Consider the following 19,861-nt stretch of genomic DNA (forward strand, 5'->3'; position numbering starts at 1 on the left):
ATTTATAACCCAATTAACTATTCATGCAATAGTGAATAATTATTAAGCAAGAGAAAACAATTTAATAAACAATAAGAACCACAAATTTAGCAATACAAACATTTAACATACATTAGAGAATAATTATTAAGCATGAGAGAACAATTTACTAAACAATAGGGATCACAAATTTAGCAATACAAACATTTAACATGCATTAGAGAACAACATCATACATTTACCAATATATCACAATCAAGGGAACAAGTAAATATGCATGATTTAATGCATAGTAAGAATATGCACGATTTCTATGCATATGCATGAATAACTTATTATCTTTTATTATAGTATTCTTTCATATGCATGTCCCTATTAAATGCACACAATTTAAGTTTCTTTTTTTATTACTGTTGCCCGTGGATACACCAAATGGATAAAAATTCTTGAGGTCAAGTAGGGTTCTCATGGTAACTTAACACACAAGTTGTATTTTATTACTGTGTTCCAAACTTAGCCCTCGACCGAATCATCTTCGAAACATTAGACATCCACATCTAATGTCGGGACACTAAGGACCTCCACATCCAATAGTGTCACTATCTTGATATACCAAAATAACAATTATGTCTACACACCACCCCTAGGTAAAGTGACAGACTCTCCCTAAAACCGTGGTCAGGAGAAAGAACCTCAATATCGGGTTCAGGGGTAATCAGTAGTGCACACAGAGTTTTTGTATCCTTATGGTCTTCCAAAACCGAAACTCTAAGATTTTCATTCTAACGATGGGAGATCTCAGAACATATATTACACTGTTCTTTTATCTTTATTTGATTATTATTAACCAATTCTTTAATTTACAATTCAGCATGCAAACAAAGACACAAACTCACATATTTCCCTACGAGAACCATCACGGGACCACCGTCCGCAGAAAAGTATAGAACAATGCAATACAGTGCAATAATATTAATATGATTTTTATGATGCATTTAAAATAAATAAACACTACAAGAAAAATGCTAATTAGCGATGAAAATTTGCAACAGATTTTTTCCGTTGCAAATTTACGACGGATTAGCGAGAGAAAACTATTTGTCGCTAACATTTGAAATATTTGTAAAATTAGCGACAAAAATATCTCTATCGCTAAATCTGTCGCTAATTAGCGATAGATTAGCGACAACATTTTTCCATCGCCAAAACACTACAAAAGAATGCTAATTAACGACGGAATTAACGAGAGAATTTTTTTGTCCCTAATCCATCGTGAATTAGCGATGGATTAGTGACAAAAAATTCCCTCGCTAATTTCGTCGCTAATTTTCGATTTAAACCGTTCCACTGAGGCATGAAATTTTCCCTCACCCCATTTGAAATTTTCCCTCCCTCCGTTTTTCCCTCCCCCTGTTCGATTTAAACAATCCCCACCTGAGGTGCTTCTCAGGACACCAGAAGTCCCGCCCTTCCTCTGACGACGCGCAGCGGCCTCTCGCACCACGGAGGGCAGTTGGAAGAGGGTGTTAAGTCGGCTGAACCATGGCGTGGGCAGGAGCAGGGTGGGCCGCTACTTCAAGCTCGAGGAGCACAGGACCAGTTTTACCACCGAGATCAGGGTGGGGACGACCACATTCCTCACCATGGCCTGCATCATCGTCATTAATGCCAGCATCCTTACAGACTCCGGCGGGCCCTGCTTCGTCTCATATTGCGTGCCGCTCTGCAGCGATCCCTCCATCCCTGTCTCCTCCTGCTCGGGCACTAATGGCACCTCCATCCTCTGTGTCGTCATCCAGACCGACGCCTCCTGCAAGTTCTCCCCCGTCAACCCTGGCTATGCCGCCTGCCTTGACCGCTCCTCCCGGCGGTGCCCCTCGCCAGTCTCCACCACCCATCCCGCCTCTCCCTCGCCGGATCCCGTCTCCACTACAACCCCTTCTCCTGCTGTGACTGGCTCGCTGCGGAAGAGCGTCTCGATGCCGGAACGCGTTGGTTCTGTGCAAAAAAAATTGCTCCCTGTCAGAGAACGTGCTGGCAGCAAGCATTTAAAAAAAAAAAATAACGACGGATATTATCCATCGCTAATTTAAAATAGTGAAGGACTCGCGATGGATCATGTTCGTCGCTAATCCGTCGCCAATTAGCGACGAAATTAACGACGGATAAGTTCTGGCACTACTTAGCGTCAAAAAATTCGCGATGAAAGTTATCCGTCGTTAAACAGTTTAGCGACAGATTAGCATCGGATTAGCGACGGATTTAGGTCGTCGCTAATCCACAAGTTTCTTGTAGTGAAAGGAGCAACCCAAAGCTCGAGGCCCACCAGGCCCACGATGATTTATTTCGATCATCGATGCATCATATGCAAACATCATATCTGCATGCCATATATAAAATAAGTCACATACTTTCCAATTGCACATTCATATATGCAATTTTAACTATGCGCATGAAACAATGATATTCATATGCATGTCTTTATTCAATTCATATCCTTATGGCAAGTGCACAATTTTATTTAATGCACATAATCGAGTTCACTGCATGCTTTCATTTAATGCGCGCATTCATATCAAATGCATGCTTTCAATCATGACTCATTTCAATTAAAACATATGAATCCTCATGCAATCATTTACATACAACAACTTATAAATTTCACATATGCACATGTATATGCAGCAATTGTGCCATAACATTGTAACTAAGCATGATCTTCTAAGTATAAGCATGTGAATATCTCATTCTTTGCATGCATAAAATCGAATCCATTACCACTAGAAAAATTCTAAAGTTTATCATACCTGCTGAACACATTTTTTTAAAAAAAATGAACCAACTGCACCCAATTGACCCAGTCGGCTGGGGTTCGGTTCAGGCCCAGCTGAACCCAACCAGCTGGGTCTGACCTGGGTAGACCTGGCACGGCCTGGCAGGAAACTGTCAGGCCTGCACTAGTCCAGCCAAAGTCTGGACTGGGCCCGACTCGGCCTGGCGTGCCCAGCCGAGCCACTCAGATGGGCTGCCAGGTGCCCAGCCAGCACCATGTTGGGTCTGGTTTAGCCTGACCAGACCCCAGCCACGCCTGGCAGGGCTTGGCGTGTCAGGCCAGATTCGACTGGCCTGACAACCAGCCCACCAGTGGACTAAAGGTACCTATATAAATCTTTTTTTTTGTAAAACAAACGAAAACAAACAAGAGCATATATATATATATATATATAGACACATAATTGCACTCAGTTTACATGCTTGCACAACTTCATAAATGGAGTATGCATGAACATGCATATATCTATTCAGTTATGCAAGATTTACGACAAACAAAAAACTCATTTTTATAAATTTTCATATTAGGCATGCAGTTTCAACAAATTAAATTGCAAGAATACATGAAACTATTTATTCTCGCTCCCCGTTACAAAGAGTATACATGCGCTAAACCTGAACCAGATTTTTGCATGTTATAAACATGGCAAATCTGTCCTGGGGATTCACAAATACAAGTATGTAGATATAAAAAAAAAATCTAAATAAACTTCGAAAAAGATAGAAATCAAACTCTTATTGGAGTAAATATCTAGATTTACTCTTTTTCATGTATTTTTTACCAAAACATTGCATGAAATACAAATCCATGATCTTTTTCTCATTCGAAATAAGAGAGAAACCTTTACCTTTACCGTAGATAAAAAAAATAAGATCAATGGTGGAAATTGTTGGACGATCGAAGAATAAAGCCCTCTTCTTCTATTTTCCTCTCTTTCTCTTTCTTTTTTTTTGACTCTTTATAGGCCTCAAAGCGGGATGACGCTCCCCCGCCCCCCTCTCCAGCTCATCTAGAAGGCTGGAGAGAGAGAGAGAGCTCTCTCTTTCTATGAACTCTTTCACTTTAGGTTTTCCGAAAATTTTGAAACTCTCAAGTTGACTTTTTAAAATTTTATTTAAAAAGGACTCTAAGTCTCTTAAACCCTCTTAGATCCTTCTAGAAGTGTTTAAGGGCTCTTTTAAGAGTCCTAAACAAACCTTAAAATAAAATTTAGAAATTATATTAAATTAATTAATTAATTAAGGTTAAATATTAAATAAATTTTCAAAAGCTTTCAAAAATTACCAAATTGACTTGGAAGGCTTCTGAATATTAATAAACCCCAATTTAAAGGTTTTTTTGATAAATTTAAAGTTGGAAAATCGTTGGGCATGGATTTGGATCTGGATCCAAGATCCAAATCCATCTCAAAAATCTAAATGGATCTTGAACTGGATCAATACCATATTAATATGGGTCTTGGATAGAGTCCAAATTCATATTAATTTGGATCAAATCCAGTCCGATCGAAATTCAGACCGACAAACTACTCTATTTTTGAAAAATGTAATTTTTGAGTCAATCGTAGCCCGAATCAAGGAAAATAAAATATCGTTGTACTCAGAATTCCGAGACGCATCCAACGACATATTACACAAAAATTACATTCTAAATTTCACCCAAAATAACTTGAATTTTGCTCGAATTTAAAAGTAAAAAATAAAACGCTTTCTCACGCTTCAATTGGTTCGTCTCGACCTTGCTGATGAGATCTGAGCCCAGCCTAGAGTCAAGATCATCGGCCTTATATCGAGGTTCAAACAATTTTTCTTATGTACTTATCCAACTTTTCGAAAATTTAAAATTTAACTAAGTGTGAAAATACACGATATTACAAAAAAAGGGCATCCATGGTACCCTATTATCACCATGGCCAAAATCTTCGGAGTCCCACTGTTTGGAACCATTTGCAGACGAACTCCCCATGCAGTTAGGCATCTCTCCCACAGTTAGATAAAGTTAGTAATTCTACTAGGCTGCGAATCTGGTAAGAGATATCATTCAACGTTTGATGTTGTCAAGGGCAGCGGGCCAGCAACCTACCAATAAATAACATCTATATTAACTAAACATCTTATCTTCTCAGACTTTGTTCATTAACAATAGGTGTCTTTATGATTTTTTGTTGGAGGAATGCATCTTTAAGAGAGTGATCAGAAAAGTATCAGCCTTCCCAATGCGATGTCGGCCACACCCAGAATTACCGGAAGCGCCATACAATATAGAGAAGCGCAAAATGTGGCGCTTCCGAAACGTGCCAATTTAGGGGAAGCTCACTTCCCTTTATTTTTTTGTGTTTTTTTCTTACTTTTTCTCTTTTTTCGCTTCCCCCTAGCTTCCTATGTCGCTTCGGGTTCGCTTCATAGGTTGCTTCCAAGACGATTCCTTGTACGCTTCTAAGTTGTGTCGCGCTTACCGCTTCCTAAAATTTTGGAAGTGCCGCACTTCCCGCTCCCGCTTCCCCGACTGGTAACTCTGGCCACACCCCCACACTGCTCTGCTCCTGTTGACACTGTTGATGAACTATAGGCTCTACACATCCCAATTAATTTTCATTTTTCAGGGTGCTGTCAATATATTGTTTACATTATTCACACACAGGCCCTTATAAAAGAAATTTTGGAACATGAAGTTTGAGGAAGTGCTTAAGCTGTATCTTTTTTCATAATGCTTTTTGAGGCTCTATTAACTTACAGAGAGAGAAGTGTCGTTTTATTGCTACTGTTGCTACAGATAGATTTAGAAATTTTAGTCATGCTTCATCAACTCTACTAGCAACTACTTTTACTTCTTGATTCTGATTCAAAGCAATTTGTGCTTGTTTAGTTTTCTTACGTGTTTTCCGAGGATAGGTTAAATATCAATCCTTTTCCTCTTCTTATTCTCTTTTTTTTTACTCATGTTCTTGTCATTGGGACTGAACCTTTTTCATGCATAGAGTGCTCTGACATCTGTGAAAATTGAAAAAAATTCCCCAATTACAATGAATATATATTAACGTCAATGGACATCCATAAACAAAGGAGATAGAATCTTAAGCTTGCAAAAGTTGGAACCTTAGATGATCAAGCAGAAGCTTGTGCTCCCAGTAGCAACTTCACAGCCTTCATACAATGATAATGGTTTCATTCTTATTTTGCTGTTGAAAAATTTACATGTTTGCATTAAGCAGATGCAACTGGTACTAACAATGATATTTGCTTTGTCAGTCTTTTATTTCTCATGAATTACATCCACAGATGCATAACTTGAATACTTTGATGAAATTTTATAGCTTATTATATTCTTTTTTACTGAAAGTTATGAAGTATGGCTACATTGTTAAGTTCCATTGCTTGCTATCTTTGTGAAATTATCTATACTAGCCAACCACCAAATGAATAATTCAGATCATTTTATTGCAGGATGTAGAATTTGGAAGTTTGAATTTTAAATCACCAACTGAGGAAAAGGGTGGGTTTCTACCTATATTTCGTTCTGGGAGCTATACTGAGATAGGCCCAAAACCATATATGGAAGATGAGCACATCTGTATTGATAATTTAGTGGAGCATCTAGGAACTGCAGCCAACTACCTATCTTCAGGTGCTTTTTATGGGGTGAGTTAAATGGTGTCTTGATTTTTCATTTTTCCAATAGCTGACATTATTTGGACAATTGAATTACAGAAATAATTCATGTCAGAAATTCCACAAGGAGAAAAAGGTTGAATAACTTTGGAAGGATTCAGAACCAAGAAAGAAAAAGAAAAACACAACCTTATATTCAAAATCACCTGCAAAATTCAACAATAGGAGAAACAGCAAGTGTAATACTATCCAGTTAAATTTATATAATGGCAATCAATAATTCTGGTATTTTTCAAATGTGGAGTATCCTTGGCTCCATCTTATGCAGATTTTGCGGTTCTACCTCTTGCTTGGATGTTTTTGCAATCTAGGAGAAAAGAATCCAAAATAACAAACTGAACTCTTCAACATCCTCTGATACTCCTGTTGGCAATAATCATAAACCAAAACCAAGTCTGCTATATAACATTGCGTCTACACTTTTGCAGTAAATTATCAAAATTTCTATTCTTGCTTGAAGCATTTTGCCTTTTTTTCTGGATTGATGAGCTACCAAATTGAGACTCTTAGATTATGTAGGGGGTATAAGATTCACGATACGAAGGTCTGGTTCCTTCCCATCATTATACGTGCAACAAACTTTTATCCTCCTTTACAACTTAGTGGACAGAGTTCTAGGCGCTATGATATTCTGTAGTGGCTGTTTTTTATGTTTGTCCACGTATAATTATTAGGCTGGTACCAACAAAATTGGGACTTTGTCATTTTGAAAGTGGTAATTGGTGGTGTTGGTTTTGGACCCTTGGAACATGAAGGTAGTTGAAGATTTAATGAGGAGCTCCAATCTTCTCCCGGTAACATATACCTTGGGACTCACTTTCAACCTGCAAATGACAGTTGAAAAGTAGATGGTTCACTAACATGTAAACATAGCCATATTTCATTACTGTAATCATATTTATGCTAATAATTAGTTCCATTAGCAGTGGACCATTTACCTTGGAGAAAAGACAATCTTATGTGTGACTTCCTCCCGCCAATCATGGTTAAGATTGGTATTGATAAATGGATCATATTAACCACGTGGAAGAGAGGAATAGAACAAGCTCCACAGAATTTCTTTTCTTTTCTTTTTTGTTTTTTGCATAACTCTAGAACTCAAGGTGTGCCATTTAGGGCGAGTTTGGATGCTCAATGTGTCAATTCATGAATTTGTCTTCTAAAACTTTTAAAAGAGAAGGCACACAATTTCATAAAAATGTTCTATTGTTTTAGTATATAATGTGAAGATGCAGAGGGAAAAATACTATGCTGGGAGTGGGAAACAAGAGAGAGAGAGAGAGGTTAAATTTCAACTCACTAGAGAGCTTTAAGGTCACAGACAGGATGGGTATTGGAAAGACAAACCGTCCCTTGTACAAAAATGGCCCAGGAAAGTGAGCCATTAATGTGCCAATGAATGGTGTTTATTGAAAAGGGAAGTATTTTCAATTTTGGGATGACATCTGAAAAACAGTTGTTGCATAGAAGGGCTAGAGGATATGGTTTTATGCAATAATAGCTGTCCACTATATGGTTGTTATTGGAAATTTGGAATCATGGCTTCATAGTAGGTGATCAAGATGGCATCAAGTTTGGAAATTATAGCTTCTATCATATCTGCTGGTCGTTCAGATGGTTTAAAAATTGACACATTTTGTAGAAGGCAAAATCAACTATTTCATCATCCAGACCATGGTTCATACTAGGAATAAGTCATCTGCTTGGCTAGGACAAATATAAAAGGGAGGGGAGACTGAGGAAGAGATAAAGTAAAGAGAGGAGAGAGAAAGTCCTCTCTAGCCATTGGACTAGAAATCTAGCTGTTGGACTTAGTTAGGGCTGAGTTCAAAACAACTATTATCTATACTGTTGGGCTTAGTTCCCAACACAAATCTAGCTGTTGGGCTAAGTTTCCAACAACTAGTGTAAAGTCAACTTTAGTTGACCTTACAATGAATATATTATATATATACATATATACGTATATATGTACATATATATATATATATATAATATTATATACATACAAAAAGGATAGAGTAATCTTAACAGAGAGTACTGACTTAGAATGGGAGGTTAATCTTTTAGAGCTGGCGACTAGAGTTTTACTGCTATCATATCATTCAACTGCAACTGTGCATAAATATTATCTTGTATTCTACCATAATAATTGAAATTGGTTTTTGGTGCTTAGAAAAAAATATTTGAGCCCCATGAGAGATCCATGACAATTTTTTCCAACCCTGACACTTCCATGAGTTTAGGTGAACTTTCTCTATGTTTGTGGTTAGAGATGATTATGAAACTTGTTCAGAGATCCATCCGCTTGATTGGATGCATCTACAAGATTAAAACATATAGTCATACACACACATGCACATCTTGCTTTGTTAAGCGATTTCAGTCATTTGGTTGTGCTAACATTTGGCAAATTGTGGATTAGAAGAGGTACTGACAGATGCTGCTTCCAACTATGAAGAACAGGTCTTCTATATTAGTTTTCCATAAAGGACACCATATTAAGCTGATGGTTTTAGGGCTTTAAACTAGTTACATTACATTTTCACATCCATGGATCGAGATGGACATGGTATCTTTAAGTTGCTAAAAATGAATCTTCATTGTGTGCATTCAAGAACACACACACATGTATATCTGTCCTATCCAGTAGATTGGTTTTTGTGTCATCAGTTCAAACAACCATCCTTTGCAATTTTAACATATTGATCGTGTGGGCAGGTATTTGATGGACATGGTGGTTGTGATGCAGCAGCTTTTATTCGAAAGAACATCCTCAGGTTCATAGTTGAGGATACACAGTTCCCAAATTGCATAGATAAAGCCATTAGAAATGCGTTTGTGAAAGCTGATCTAGCATTGGCAGATGCCTGCTCTGTTGATAGCACTTCTGGAACCACTGTGCTGACTGCACTTATCTTTGGGAGGTAAAAAGCTCCTTGACATAACTGCCAGCATGTATCTTTCGGAATATGCCAGAGTAGGAGCTAATTTTTGGCACCTTTAATTTCACCAATGAACCAAATACTTGCCTAATATCTTGTGACTCTTGTCCTACTGGACAGGACCCTGGTTGTTGCCAATGCTGGTGACTGCAGAGCTGTGTTGGGGAAACGAGGTAGAGCTGTCGAAATGTCCAGGGATCACAAACCCAATTGCAGCATTGAGAAACTGAGAATTGAGAAGTTAGGGGGCACTGTTTATGATGGATATTTGAATGGTCAGTTATCAGTTGCAAGGGCTCTAGGAGATTGGCACATGAAAGGGGCAAAAGGTTCTTTCAGCCCCTTAACCGCAGAGCCCGAGTTGCAAGAGGCCATACTCACTGATGAAGATGAGTTCTTGATAATGGGTTGTGATGGACTTTGGGATGTAATGAGCAGCCAGTGTGCAGTAACAATAGCTAGGAAGGAGCTCATGCTACATAATGATCCAGAGAGATGCTCAAGGGAACTAGTAAGGGAAGCTCTAAAGCGCAATACATGTGACAACTTGACTGTCATCATCGTGTGTTTCTCAGCTAATCCACCCCCTCGAATTGAGATACCGAAGACCCGAGTGAGGCGAAGCATATCAGCTGAGGGGTTGGATTTCCTCAAGACAGTTTTGGACAGCAATGCTTGAGGAGATGACAAACTGGAAAACAGCTGAGTTCTTCGTTTCATTCTTTTTAGTTTCTTTGTTCACTTTTTGGATCCTAAGTTATATGTAAATGGGGATTGTGGATGGTGTTGTATCCTGGTGCGGCATGGCTGACATTCAGCTCCATTAGGAATAAAAATTTGCAGGCTATGATTTTTCAGTCAAGTTGAGTCTTGAAATAACCATTGTACATCTGAGGTTTCATTATTGAGTTAATAGGAACCACCAGATTCTTTTGTTCCCCCAATTTGTCTTTGCCTTCTTCAGAAAGACTTTCATTCCTTGGAGCACATGTTGCAGATCCAGTTCAGATCTTTCCAAAGTTAAAGCCTAGTGGAGAAAGATGATAGGATTTTAAAGCTACCATAAGTTGTAGAGAATTTTTCCAAAGGCAGAGAAAACTATTGTCCAGTGGGTAAATGGTGTAGACTAATATAACTAATGAATAATTGGTGTGTAAAGTTTCATTTCAAACCCAAAACTTTAGCTAAAAGGCACCACAAGCTTTCTTCTCTCTCTTTTGACAGACAAGCTCAGAAGCAGCCCAGATGAGATTTGAGACCAAAAACCCTTGGCTAAAACAGTGCAACTTTTACCAATCTAATAACAGCTCTATGATAAATTTATTCCCAAAATTTTGGATGATGAACGGAGATCAAATCATAATCAGTGGAGGAAATAAGAAAATTAGTATTTGGGAAGTGAAAAGAGGAAGCAGTTGAAAGAAAGAGTATGATATTCATCATTCAAGTCTCCTCATATCTAGCATAGGGTAGGCTCACAGGAGCCAGATATTGTGCCATTGTACTAAGTCATAACTTCCACAGAAACAACTCCATTAAATAAATGAAAATCAAAGGAACATGCCTGATCTGAGACCTGCAAGGGATTCCATTTTATTTCAAAGAATAAAAGCAGCATTAATAGCAGACACGCCAATTATGAAATCATGCACAAATATTCAATAAAAAAAAATGATTCAAGATCAAAAGAAACACAAATCGGCACGTCAAAGGTTCAGCATCACCATCGACTTTGTCAGGCATGAAGAAGCATCTAAATCTATTTTCAGATGCTTTCTGGAGATATGAGTCCACTTTGCATCTGAGTCTGAAATACAACATACTGTTAGGAAATTCAACACCTGACCAAAGATTTTGAACATTTCAATCCCATATATCTTATCTCCATGAGCAACAAATGCAGCATTCCCGTCCATGGGAGCATCAGGATGTCGCGATATCTCCATCCAGGTGTGCAATGTGAGATCCAACTCCCATAGCTTGCGTACAGCTCTATCCTGTCTATTAAACTCACCATCTCTCTCAGACCAAGAAACACATAATATGAACAGTCGTCCTTCACAGCATACTAGCTTTGGAAAGTACTCAAGGAGACGAGGAGGAAAGTTGGCAGTCTGGATTCCAAACCACACTCCCATTTCTAGATCATAGGCTGCAAGTTTGTCAGATTCAGAGTAAACATAAAACTTCCCATTGCATACAGCACCAGAGCGAACAGCTCCAAAATCAGCAGGCAAGCTTTTGATATCCACCCACTTATTGGATACTGGATCATAGATCTCTGCAGTACTCAGAGGCTGATCCCATGATCCCTGTCCACCAACAGCGATCAAGAGAAATCTCTTGGTCTTCTTTGATCCAGAATAACTGTTTTGTTGTTCCACAAGCTCACTTGTACCACATTCAACGGATGAAGAACTGCACATTTTTACAAACTCAGTTGAAGTCTCAATCTCACTAAACAGATCCCTCAGTTGGGGTCTCTGTGAAAATCTGTGAGGATCTTCATAAACATCAGAGATACCACCTAAACGTGACTTTGAACGATGTGTTCTGCTTCCTGTGGCAATTCTACTAGCTCTCTTCAATCGACTACCACCCTCTCTATGCTGCTCTGCTTGCACCCCTTCACTAAATAAATTCCCATCCAGAACAGAAAAACCAGAAGCAGACTCAAGAACTCCAAGAACAGGCGCAGATCTTGCTGTTTTCATTGGAGCAGCTTTTCTCCATGAGCCTGTAAAAGGATTAAACACCAAAACACCTTTGTGTGTCTTGAAAGCTGCCTTTTCAACCTTGCCGGATGGATTCAAACCAGAAGAACCACCTATGACATAGATGGATGTCCCCACACTCACTACGGAGAATAAGAATCTTCCCCTCAATACCTGGGCATTGATTTTATGCCAACAGCCAAGAGAAACGTCTAATGCCTGAATCTCTCCTGCACAATATCCATCCTTCATACCACCAAAAAGGAACAACCATGGACTCTGACAGGAACGGTCATGTCTCATCTGCGCGAAATGAGTTGTGCTTGTCAATGATCTCCACCTCTTACACACCATCCGTGCGTTCATGACAGTGGTCAAAGGGACTCTTGCCAAGCACATTTCAAGAATCTCATCAGGAAGTGAAAACTCCACACTGTTACTTGATCGTGAAGCCAATTTTCCCTTATAATCAGATAGCCTACCAGCATCGATCTCCCTTCTACTATGTCTCCTCCAAAGCATCTCAGCCATGCCAGAAGCAAAGCAATCTATACTAGTTCTTTCATATTCGGGGCTTCCAATTCCAGTCTGAGTATAAACACGTCCACGACTAACCAGCATGTGTTCGTCTCCTACATTTGAATTCCTCCTACTGATACAATCTGCAACCCCGTCTCTCCTCCCCAATTGACACTCCTCAATCATATCGGCCCCGACCCGACAGCCACCCCCTTTCACAGGGAACCCCAGGCAACCCAAACTGACTCTCTGATCCTTCCCTTCATCATCTCCATCGCCTCTTTGACCCATCTTCCTCAACCGCTGGCTAACGCTCCTTATCAGCCGCTTCGGCACGCTCGTGGCCCCTACTTCAGGCTGCGTTCTGCGCAATGCCCACCCGGACAATGCCGCTCTCAGAGTCCCAACCTGCGCATCACCACTCTCAGCCGCCCCTCCGTCCTCCTTCCACAAGAATTTCTTCTTACTACTCGATCGACTGAATCCACCCAAGATAACCATCGTCGCAAAGATCAGAAAATTCCACAGAAATCAATCAACCAGGGACCATTTCCGTCTCATTCGCTCCAATTGCCTCTTTCTTTAGACACAATTCAGCATCTCAAACCAATGATCGAAAAAAAAAACCCTAATTTCCTCCATCCACCGAAATCAACCTACAAACATCCAAATTTGAGATCGTTATACCCAGATAACCAAAGGAGGAGAAAATGGAAGAGCTAGCACATTGGATCACCACCAAAAACGATCGACAACTACAAAGGAGTGGATGAATTAAAGAACGAATCCAATGTTCCTTATTTCAACATCAAAGGATCGATAAACTAGGGCAAATCGTAGCGTAAAAAAATCAGGATAAAAAATCGCGAAAATTTCGGAAAATCACTTGCCTCGTTACGAGAGGTAACCAATCGAGCTAATTCCGACGAAAATAGGCCGGAGATCGAACCGGGCTTGCCGTAAAATTAGGGAGAACGCCGGGATTCTAGGGTTTACAGATTCAGTCACAACGCTGAAAATTGACGAAAATTTTTAGGAGCCATTATTTCTTGGGCGTCATTTATTTCTGCAGTTGAGCGATCTACTTTACTTCGTCTTTTTTTAAGTTTTTATTTCCAATTGGCACATAATTTTCGGCATTGTTAAAAAAATGCGGTAATGTTCGAAAAAATGCATCTCAATTTTAATAAATACGAAAAATATTGGCTGCGTACTATCTAGCTGAATCTGATAGATGCATGCTTTATTTAACAAATGTGATACACATTGGTATTCAACATAATCCGTTTATTTTTTGAGGAGAAAGAAATTTTTCAATAAGCGTCCCAAAAAAAAAAAGAGAAGGTACTACAGTGGTGCTACGTCGATACGGCACCAACTCACGCAGACCCGAACCACGAAATATCTTTTCCCGCAGTATAGAGTTCTTCCCGTCGAATTAGGGTTGGGAAACAAGATGAGCAGCTCGGCGAGTAATTTTACTAGCCAACTTATTTAGATAAGTGAGCCGAGAGCAAACATAGCAAGCTCGGCTAGGCTCAGCTCCTATTAGCTCGTTTCACATATCATATACTTATATATATTATATATGTTATACATATATTATATAAATATATATATATACCATATATATTATATGTATTTTATATATTTAATATAAATATTATATGTATTATATGTATTTTATATATATATATATATATATTATAGAGAAAGAGGACCGTCCAACCAAAGAATGGTATAAAAACTACAACCGATAATAATTGACAGTGTTCCTTATCTAACGATTGAGTTTTTCATCAAATCGGACTTTATATATTGGATTTTTATCATTCATTTAGTCAGCGACATGTTTTTTATTATGATTTTTTTATGTTTAAATGTGTTTTTTAAAATGCTAAAAATTATTGACCCACAATATTTTGTATTGTAAAGTTTTAAATGCATTGTGAGCAAATGATTTTTTCTCGTTTCGCAGTGCATGTCTATATGTTGTAAAGTCTTTGTGTATGTTTTTATTATGAATTTGTTATGTTTAGATGTGCTTTTTAAAATGCTAAAAATCATCGACCTACAATATTTTGGGTTATAAAGTTTTAAATGCATTGTGAGCAATCGATTTTTTCACGTTTCGAAGTACATGCCTATATTTTATAGTCTTTGTGTAAAGCACATTTCTTACTATATAAGGTCTGATCACTGAGATGCTCAAGCATTAAAGAAGGGGGGTTGTTCGATTGTTGCTAATTGTAGATTTTGGATCTTCTTTTGGTTAGACGGTCTGTTATGCCTTTAAATTTTTTAAAATTTATTTAAATTAATAAAGAGGAAATTTTGTCTCAATTTTAGATTTATTTTTTAAATAAGAAATAAAGTGAATGATAATTTGAAAATGAATTTAAATCCATATTGAATTTAACATGAAATTAAACTCCACATGAAATTGGAATTTGAGTAGAATTTGGAATTAATTTCATGAGAATGTGAATTTGGATTTAAGTAAGTTTAAATTAAAAATTGGATCTGACATTTGGATTTGGATCTCAAATAGGTTGAAAATTTATTTTGAGTTAGATATAGATATGCATCTAACCTAAATTGAATTGGATCCAATATGATTTTGGGTTCAAATAGGAAACTTAGGTTAGAAATTTAATTTGAAAAATTAAATATTTAAAATTTTTTTTTTGGCAAGTAGGATCCCAAGGGTAGCTCGTTGCTTTTGGGCCCTCCTGCTTTCATAGAAATTTCCATATCAACAACCTAATCTACTTAAAATATTGTTTTAATTAAAAAGATAATTTAAAAATATTTCAAAAAATTAAAACAGACCTAAGGGAAAATATGAATATTATAAAATAGGCATATGGAGGGATGCCCCCTCCTTGGTGGGCCCCTCCCAGATAATAGGAATCCCACCTTAGGTGGACTTGACCTATTTGAAGCAAGAGAGAAAGGGTAGAGTGGATCATCCCCCTCTTCTTCAAGAAAAAAAAAAGGAAAAAGAAAATAGAAAGAGAGGAAACTTACGTTGAGAGGGTCACCAACGTTGAAAGGTTGGTGCACCTCACTCTCTTTCCCTAATAAAGGAGGACTCCACATGCGAAGTTGGAATCCCATGTGGAGGGCCTATATAGAGGGGAACATCACACACTCCCCCCCCCCCCCCTTTTCCTCTCTCTCTCCTTTATCCTTACAAGTGGGAGGAGTACTCTATTAAGGGAGATCCAACATCTCACACACTTTTTCTACGTGATTTAATGAAGCTGGGTTGGCCAGTAATTGATCAACTTTCCTAGTCAATTGGTTCACTTTGATTTGCAATTCATGTTCGGACCCAACTTCATAAATCTCACCCTTTTTACGACCACTAGGAACAGATATGGTCCTATCAAAGTCTCGAGAACAGGGCATGGTATATAACATTTTCACTTAATGTTTCAAACATGACCCATTTTTTTCTCGTTTTTGAGCATGAACGTGCCCCCACACGAAGAATCAACCATCTGCTTGTCCTTCTCGGTCAGGCCATCGTAAAAATACAACACTAGTTGCCAACGAGACACCTGGTGGTGGAGGCACTTCTGAAGAAGACCTTTCATCCTCTCCCAAGTCTCATGGAATTGTTCTCTCTCAATTTGAGAAAAGTCGGTGATGGCTTTTCAAAACTGATTTGTCTTACCAATTAGAAAATATTTCTTGAGAAATTCTAGCTGCATGCGTTCTCAAGTGATAATTTGAACTGTATCTAAGGCCTTCAGCTAGTACTTGGCTTTGTCCTTGAGGGAAAATGGGAACAACATCAACCTCAACGCGTTATCCCTGAAATTGTTGATCCACACCATAGAGAAGATCTTGAGAAACTCATCGAGATGGCGGTAGAGATCTTCGTTGCTAAGGTCATAAAAGGATGGTAACAATTGTATTATACTGGCCTTGATCTCAAACTTATTGGCTTCTACAACGGGTTTAGCGATGCAGGAGGTAGGAGTATATTCAGTGGCAATGAAATACTCTTGTAGAAGACGGGTCAACTGCTGATCCTCAGCCATGGGGCCGGATCGACAGGCTCTCCTAATGATAGACTCGAGGTCCTCTACTAACTCAGCAAGCTTGGGGTCAAGTGAGTGTTGCCCTTGCATACACCTGGTAGAAATTTTGGTTGAACCGATTTTATTTTGTTACTATATGGTAGATGTTCCTATACAATGGTCATCAAGTTTTATTTTATCTTAATGGGCAAAGGATGCAAGGCTTGAAGTGGAGATTGGTGTTCATAACTAGGGGTGGCAATCGGGTCGGGTCAGCGGGTTGGTGGGTCGGGTTAACGGGTTGGCGGGTCAGAATACCTTAATAGGAACACAACCCGTTTATTAAATGGGTCGGATGTGGCAAACACGAACATGACCAATTTATTAAACGGGTAACCCGACACGACACAGTTAACCCATTTAATAAACGGGTCAGGTCGACCCGACACAACTACACGACAGGGCGACCCATTTATTAAACGGGTCGACCCGATAACATAGACACGATAACCAACCTGAGTAACCCGAATAACCTGTTTAATCTGAATAACACAATTAGAAACACAAAAAAAAAATACATATTATACTTTTTTTCTGCAAATCTCAATATGGAATTGTATTACCAACATTAACATAAAACATCAACATAAAACTTCAACATAGTGAGGAAAACAAAGAAGAAAACCTCATCACAGTGAGGAAAACAGAGAAGAAAACGAGAATAAGTACCTATTACTTATTCCAACCCCTTCTTCAAGATAAAAAAATGAGGTGCCTTCGGTGGGAGAGACGAAACTTTGGGCTTGCTTTGCTTGGGTGCCAAACCAAAAGGAGGAACAAAAGGGAGGAGAGAAGAGGGTGGTGTTGTGCGCCTGTGCGGTGATGGCAATGAGGTGGAGAGGAGAGGTCTCGGGCTCTCGGTTGCGGCTGGGTAGGAAGGAGTTAGGTGGGTGACTAAAGTGTAAAGTTAGGAGTTAGGGTTAGATAAGTTAATATATATATAAATGGGTTGCGGGTTGACGGGTTCGTGTAAACGGGTTGACCCACCCGCCTAACCCATTTATTAAACAGGTCAAACAGGTTGGCGGGTTGGCATACCCCTAACACGAACACAACCCGTTTAATAAACGGGTTAGGCGGGTCGACCCGTTTACGACATGAACCCGTTTAAGCCAAACCCTAACCCGGCTAAGAAGCGGGTTGGCGGGTCGGGTCAGATTTTGCCACCCCTATTCATGACCCTCTTGTATTTCCTCTTTTGTTGAAAGCAAATTCTGCCATTTTCTATTTACACAATTTAGTGGTGATTATATGTTTTCCTTAACCCATGATGCACATATGCCACTGAAGCTTGTCTTGATATTAATAAGATCCACCATTCTAGAGAAAAAAAGCGAAGGAATTCACAACCATCTTTTGCGCTTCCTTCTCTTGTCACATATGAACCTGTATCATTGATCATAGAAAGATCCTGTCAGCCTAATAAAAAAATGCTCCTCAATCCGAGCTTGTTTAAAGCCATTTGTTTCGTGCTTCTTTGGCCATCAGCTGCTTAAGTGTCAAAGTTATGTAAGAAAAAAAGTGAAGGAAATCGCAATCATCTTCTGTGCTTCCTTCTCTGACCATTCAAGAAGTTAAATCATTATTTCTTTGTAGACCATTCAGAGAGGAGTATTGGAGGGAAAAAAACTAAAGTTACAGGAGATGATGGGCCCTCTCTGACTGAATTGAGTTGCTATAACCCGAAGAGGCAAGAATTCGACCCTGAGTATAACAACGATGCTGAACATCCTCTAGCAGATATGGAATTCAAGGACAGTGATTCTGAAGTTCATCATGAACTGAAGGTGCGGGTGTTGCATATTTATCTATCAAGGTTTGTCCATTTTGTAAAATTAAATTGTATTACCAATAATTAGAGCATTTTTTTTTACTAAAAGAGGCTTACACCATATATACTGGGCAAATGTTGATTTGACGAGGTGGAAGTATATATATATATATATATATATATATATATTCATTTGCATGTTAATTTTTTGTTTTTTTGCAGGTTTATTTTTGCAGGTGGAAGTGATCTCACTCTCTCACCGTTATAGGCGAGATACAGATCTTGCAGTTATAGCGGCGAGCCAGGGATCTCACCATTATATCCTATCTCGTTGTTAAAACATCCTTGCTGTTAAAAATTGTCACACCACTATTGGTGTTTCGAGTTTCGACGGGATTTATCGCTGGTGTTGGTTCACCCTTTAACGACAAGTTATAAATGTTGTTATTACTCAACAAAGGTCATTATTTTTCGATGACTTGTGGTGAGAATTCTCGCTCTTATAGGCCTATAGCGGTAATAAATAGGGCAATAGTGGCAAGATACCTGTATCCTTATAGTGCATTGTCAAAATGTTTATGTCTTCTCGATGTTTTTGCTCGAAAAAGCTTCTCTATTTTTTCAAAAGAAGACTGTTTTTTCAAAAGGAATCATATCAATAATCTTTCGTGCCATTTTAAGCAACAAAACACTTGTTTCGTCTTTTGTCTTACCTTGTTCAACAAAGGCTTTCCGCTTATATTTATTAAGTTCGAGAAAAACTTTCCAACAAGCTAAGATTCAGGTTGATCCTATACCAAAATTGAAAGTTATGACCAAAACAAGTTGTCAACATCCAACAACACATGCAATGTCTTTAGTAGTGAGTTTTACATCACATTGCATATGTTGTCAAGAGTTGACCAACCCATGTAATGTCATCAACTCTATTTGCTAACGATAATCACGGTTTGTCATCAACACTATCTATCATGAACATCTGACATCAGCATCTTTCATTGACTTTGGAGAGCGCACCAGTTAGAGAAACCATCTAGATCAAAATTATTTTCAAGCCTAAACCATCAGACTAATCCCATCCTTGGTGTCGCTTGGACCAATTATGTTGAGCCACCTACAAAGCTAGCCAGTAGGAGCCTTTCATGTCAACCTAGGAGGAATACAAAAATATGAATCTTGGAGATTCGAAAATGTGTCCAAATTTATCAAAAAAACTATAAATAGGAGGCCACCCCACTATTCCAACATCTGGAGTTCAAGTTCTAGTTGTATTCTTACTCTACTAAAATCTTCGCATAACTAGATCTAGCCCACCTAGTCTAGTTGAGCCTACTTAGCCTA

At 38.6% G+C, this 19,861-nt stretch overlaps 2 protein-coding genes across 2 annotated transcripts; one reads left to right on the forward strand and one right to left on the reverse strand.

Annotated features, from left to right (window-relative positions):
* The first annotated feature begins 1,622 nt into the window (after positions 1–1,622).
* Positions 1,623–11,092, forward strand: LOC149835770 (putative protein phosphatase 2C 27). The gene is made up of 4 exons (XM_090009650.1): positions 1,623–1,970; positions 6,256–6,450; positions 9,202–9,407; positions 9,546–11,092. Exons 1-4 carry the CDS (start codon positions 1,623–1,625, stop codon positions 10,102–10,104), a joined length of 1,308 nt encoding a protein of 435 aa, XP_089865776.1. The 3' UTR covers positions 10,105–11,092.
* On the reverse strand, positions 10,999–13,289 carry LOC149835771 (F-box/kelch-repeat protein At5g42350-like). Its single transcript, XM_090010657.1, has one exon. The coding sequence runs from the start codon at positions 13,157–13,159 to the stop codon at positions 11,132–11,134; it is 2,028 nt and encodes a 675-aa protein (XP_089866783.1). The 5' UTR covers positions 13,160–13,289; the 3' UTR covers positions 10,999–11,131.
* Positions 13,290–19,861: the final 6,572 nt, after the last annotated feature.

Source organism: Nuphar pumila, chromosome 6 (assembly GCF_984573655.1).
Source record: "Nuphar pumila chromosome 6, dmNupPumi1.hap1.1, whole genome shotgun sequence".
NCBI lineage: Eukaryota > Viridiplantae > Streptophyta > Magnoliopsida > Nymphaeales > Nymphaeaceae > Nuphar > Nuphar pumila.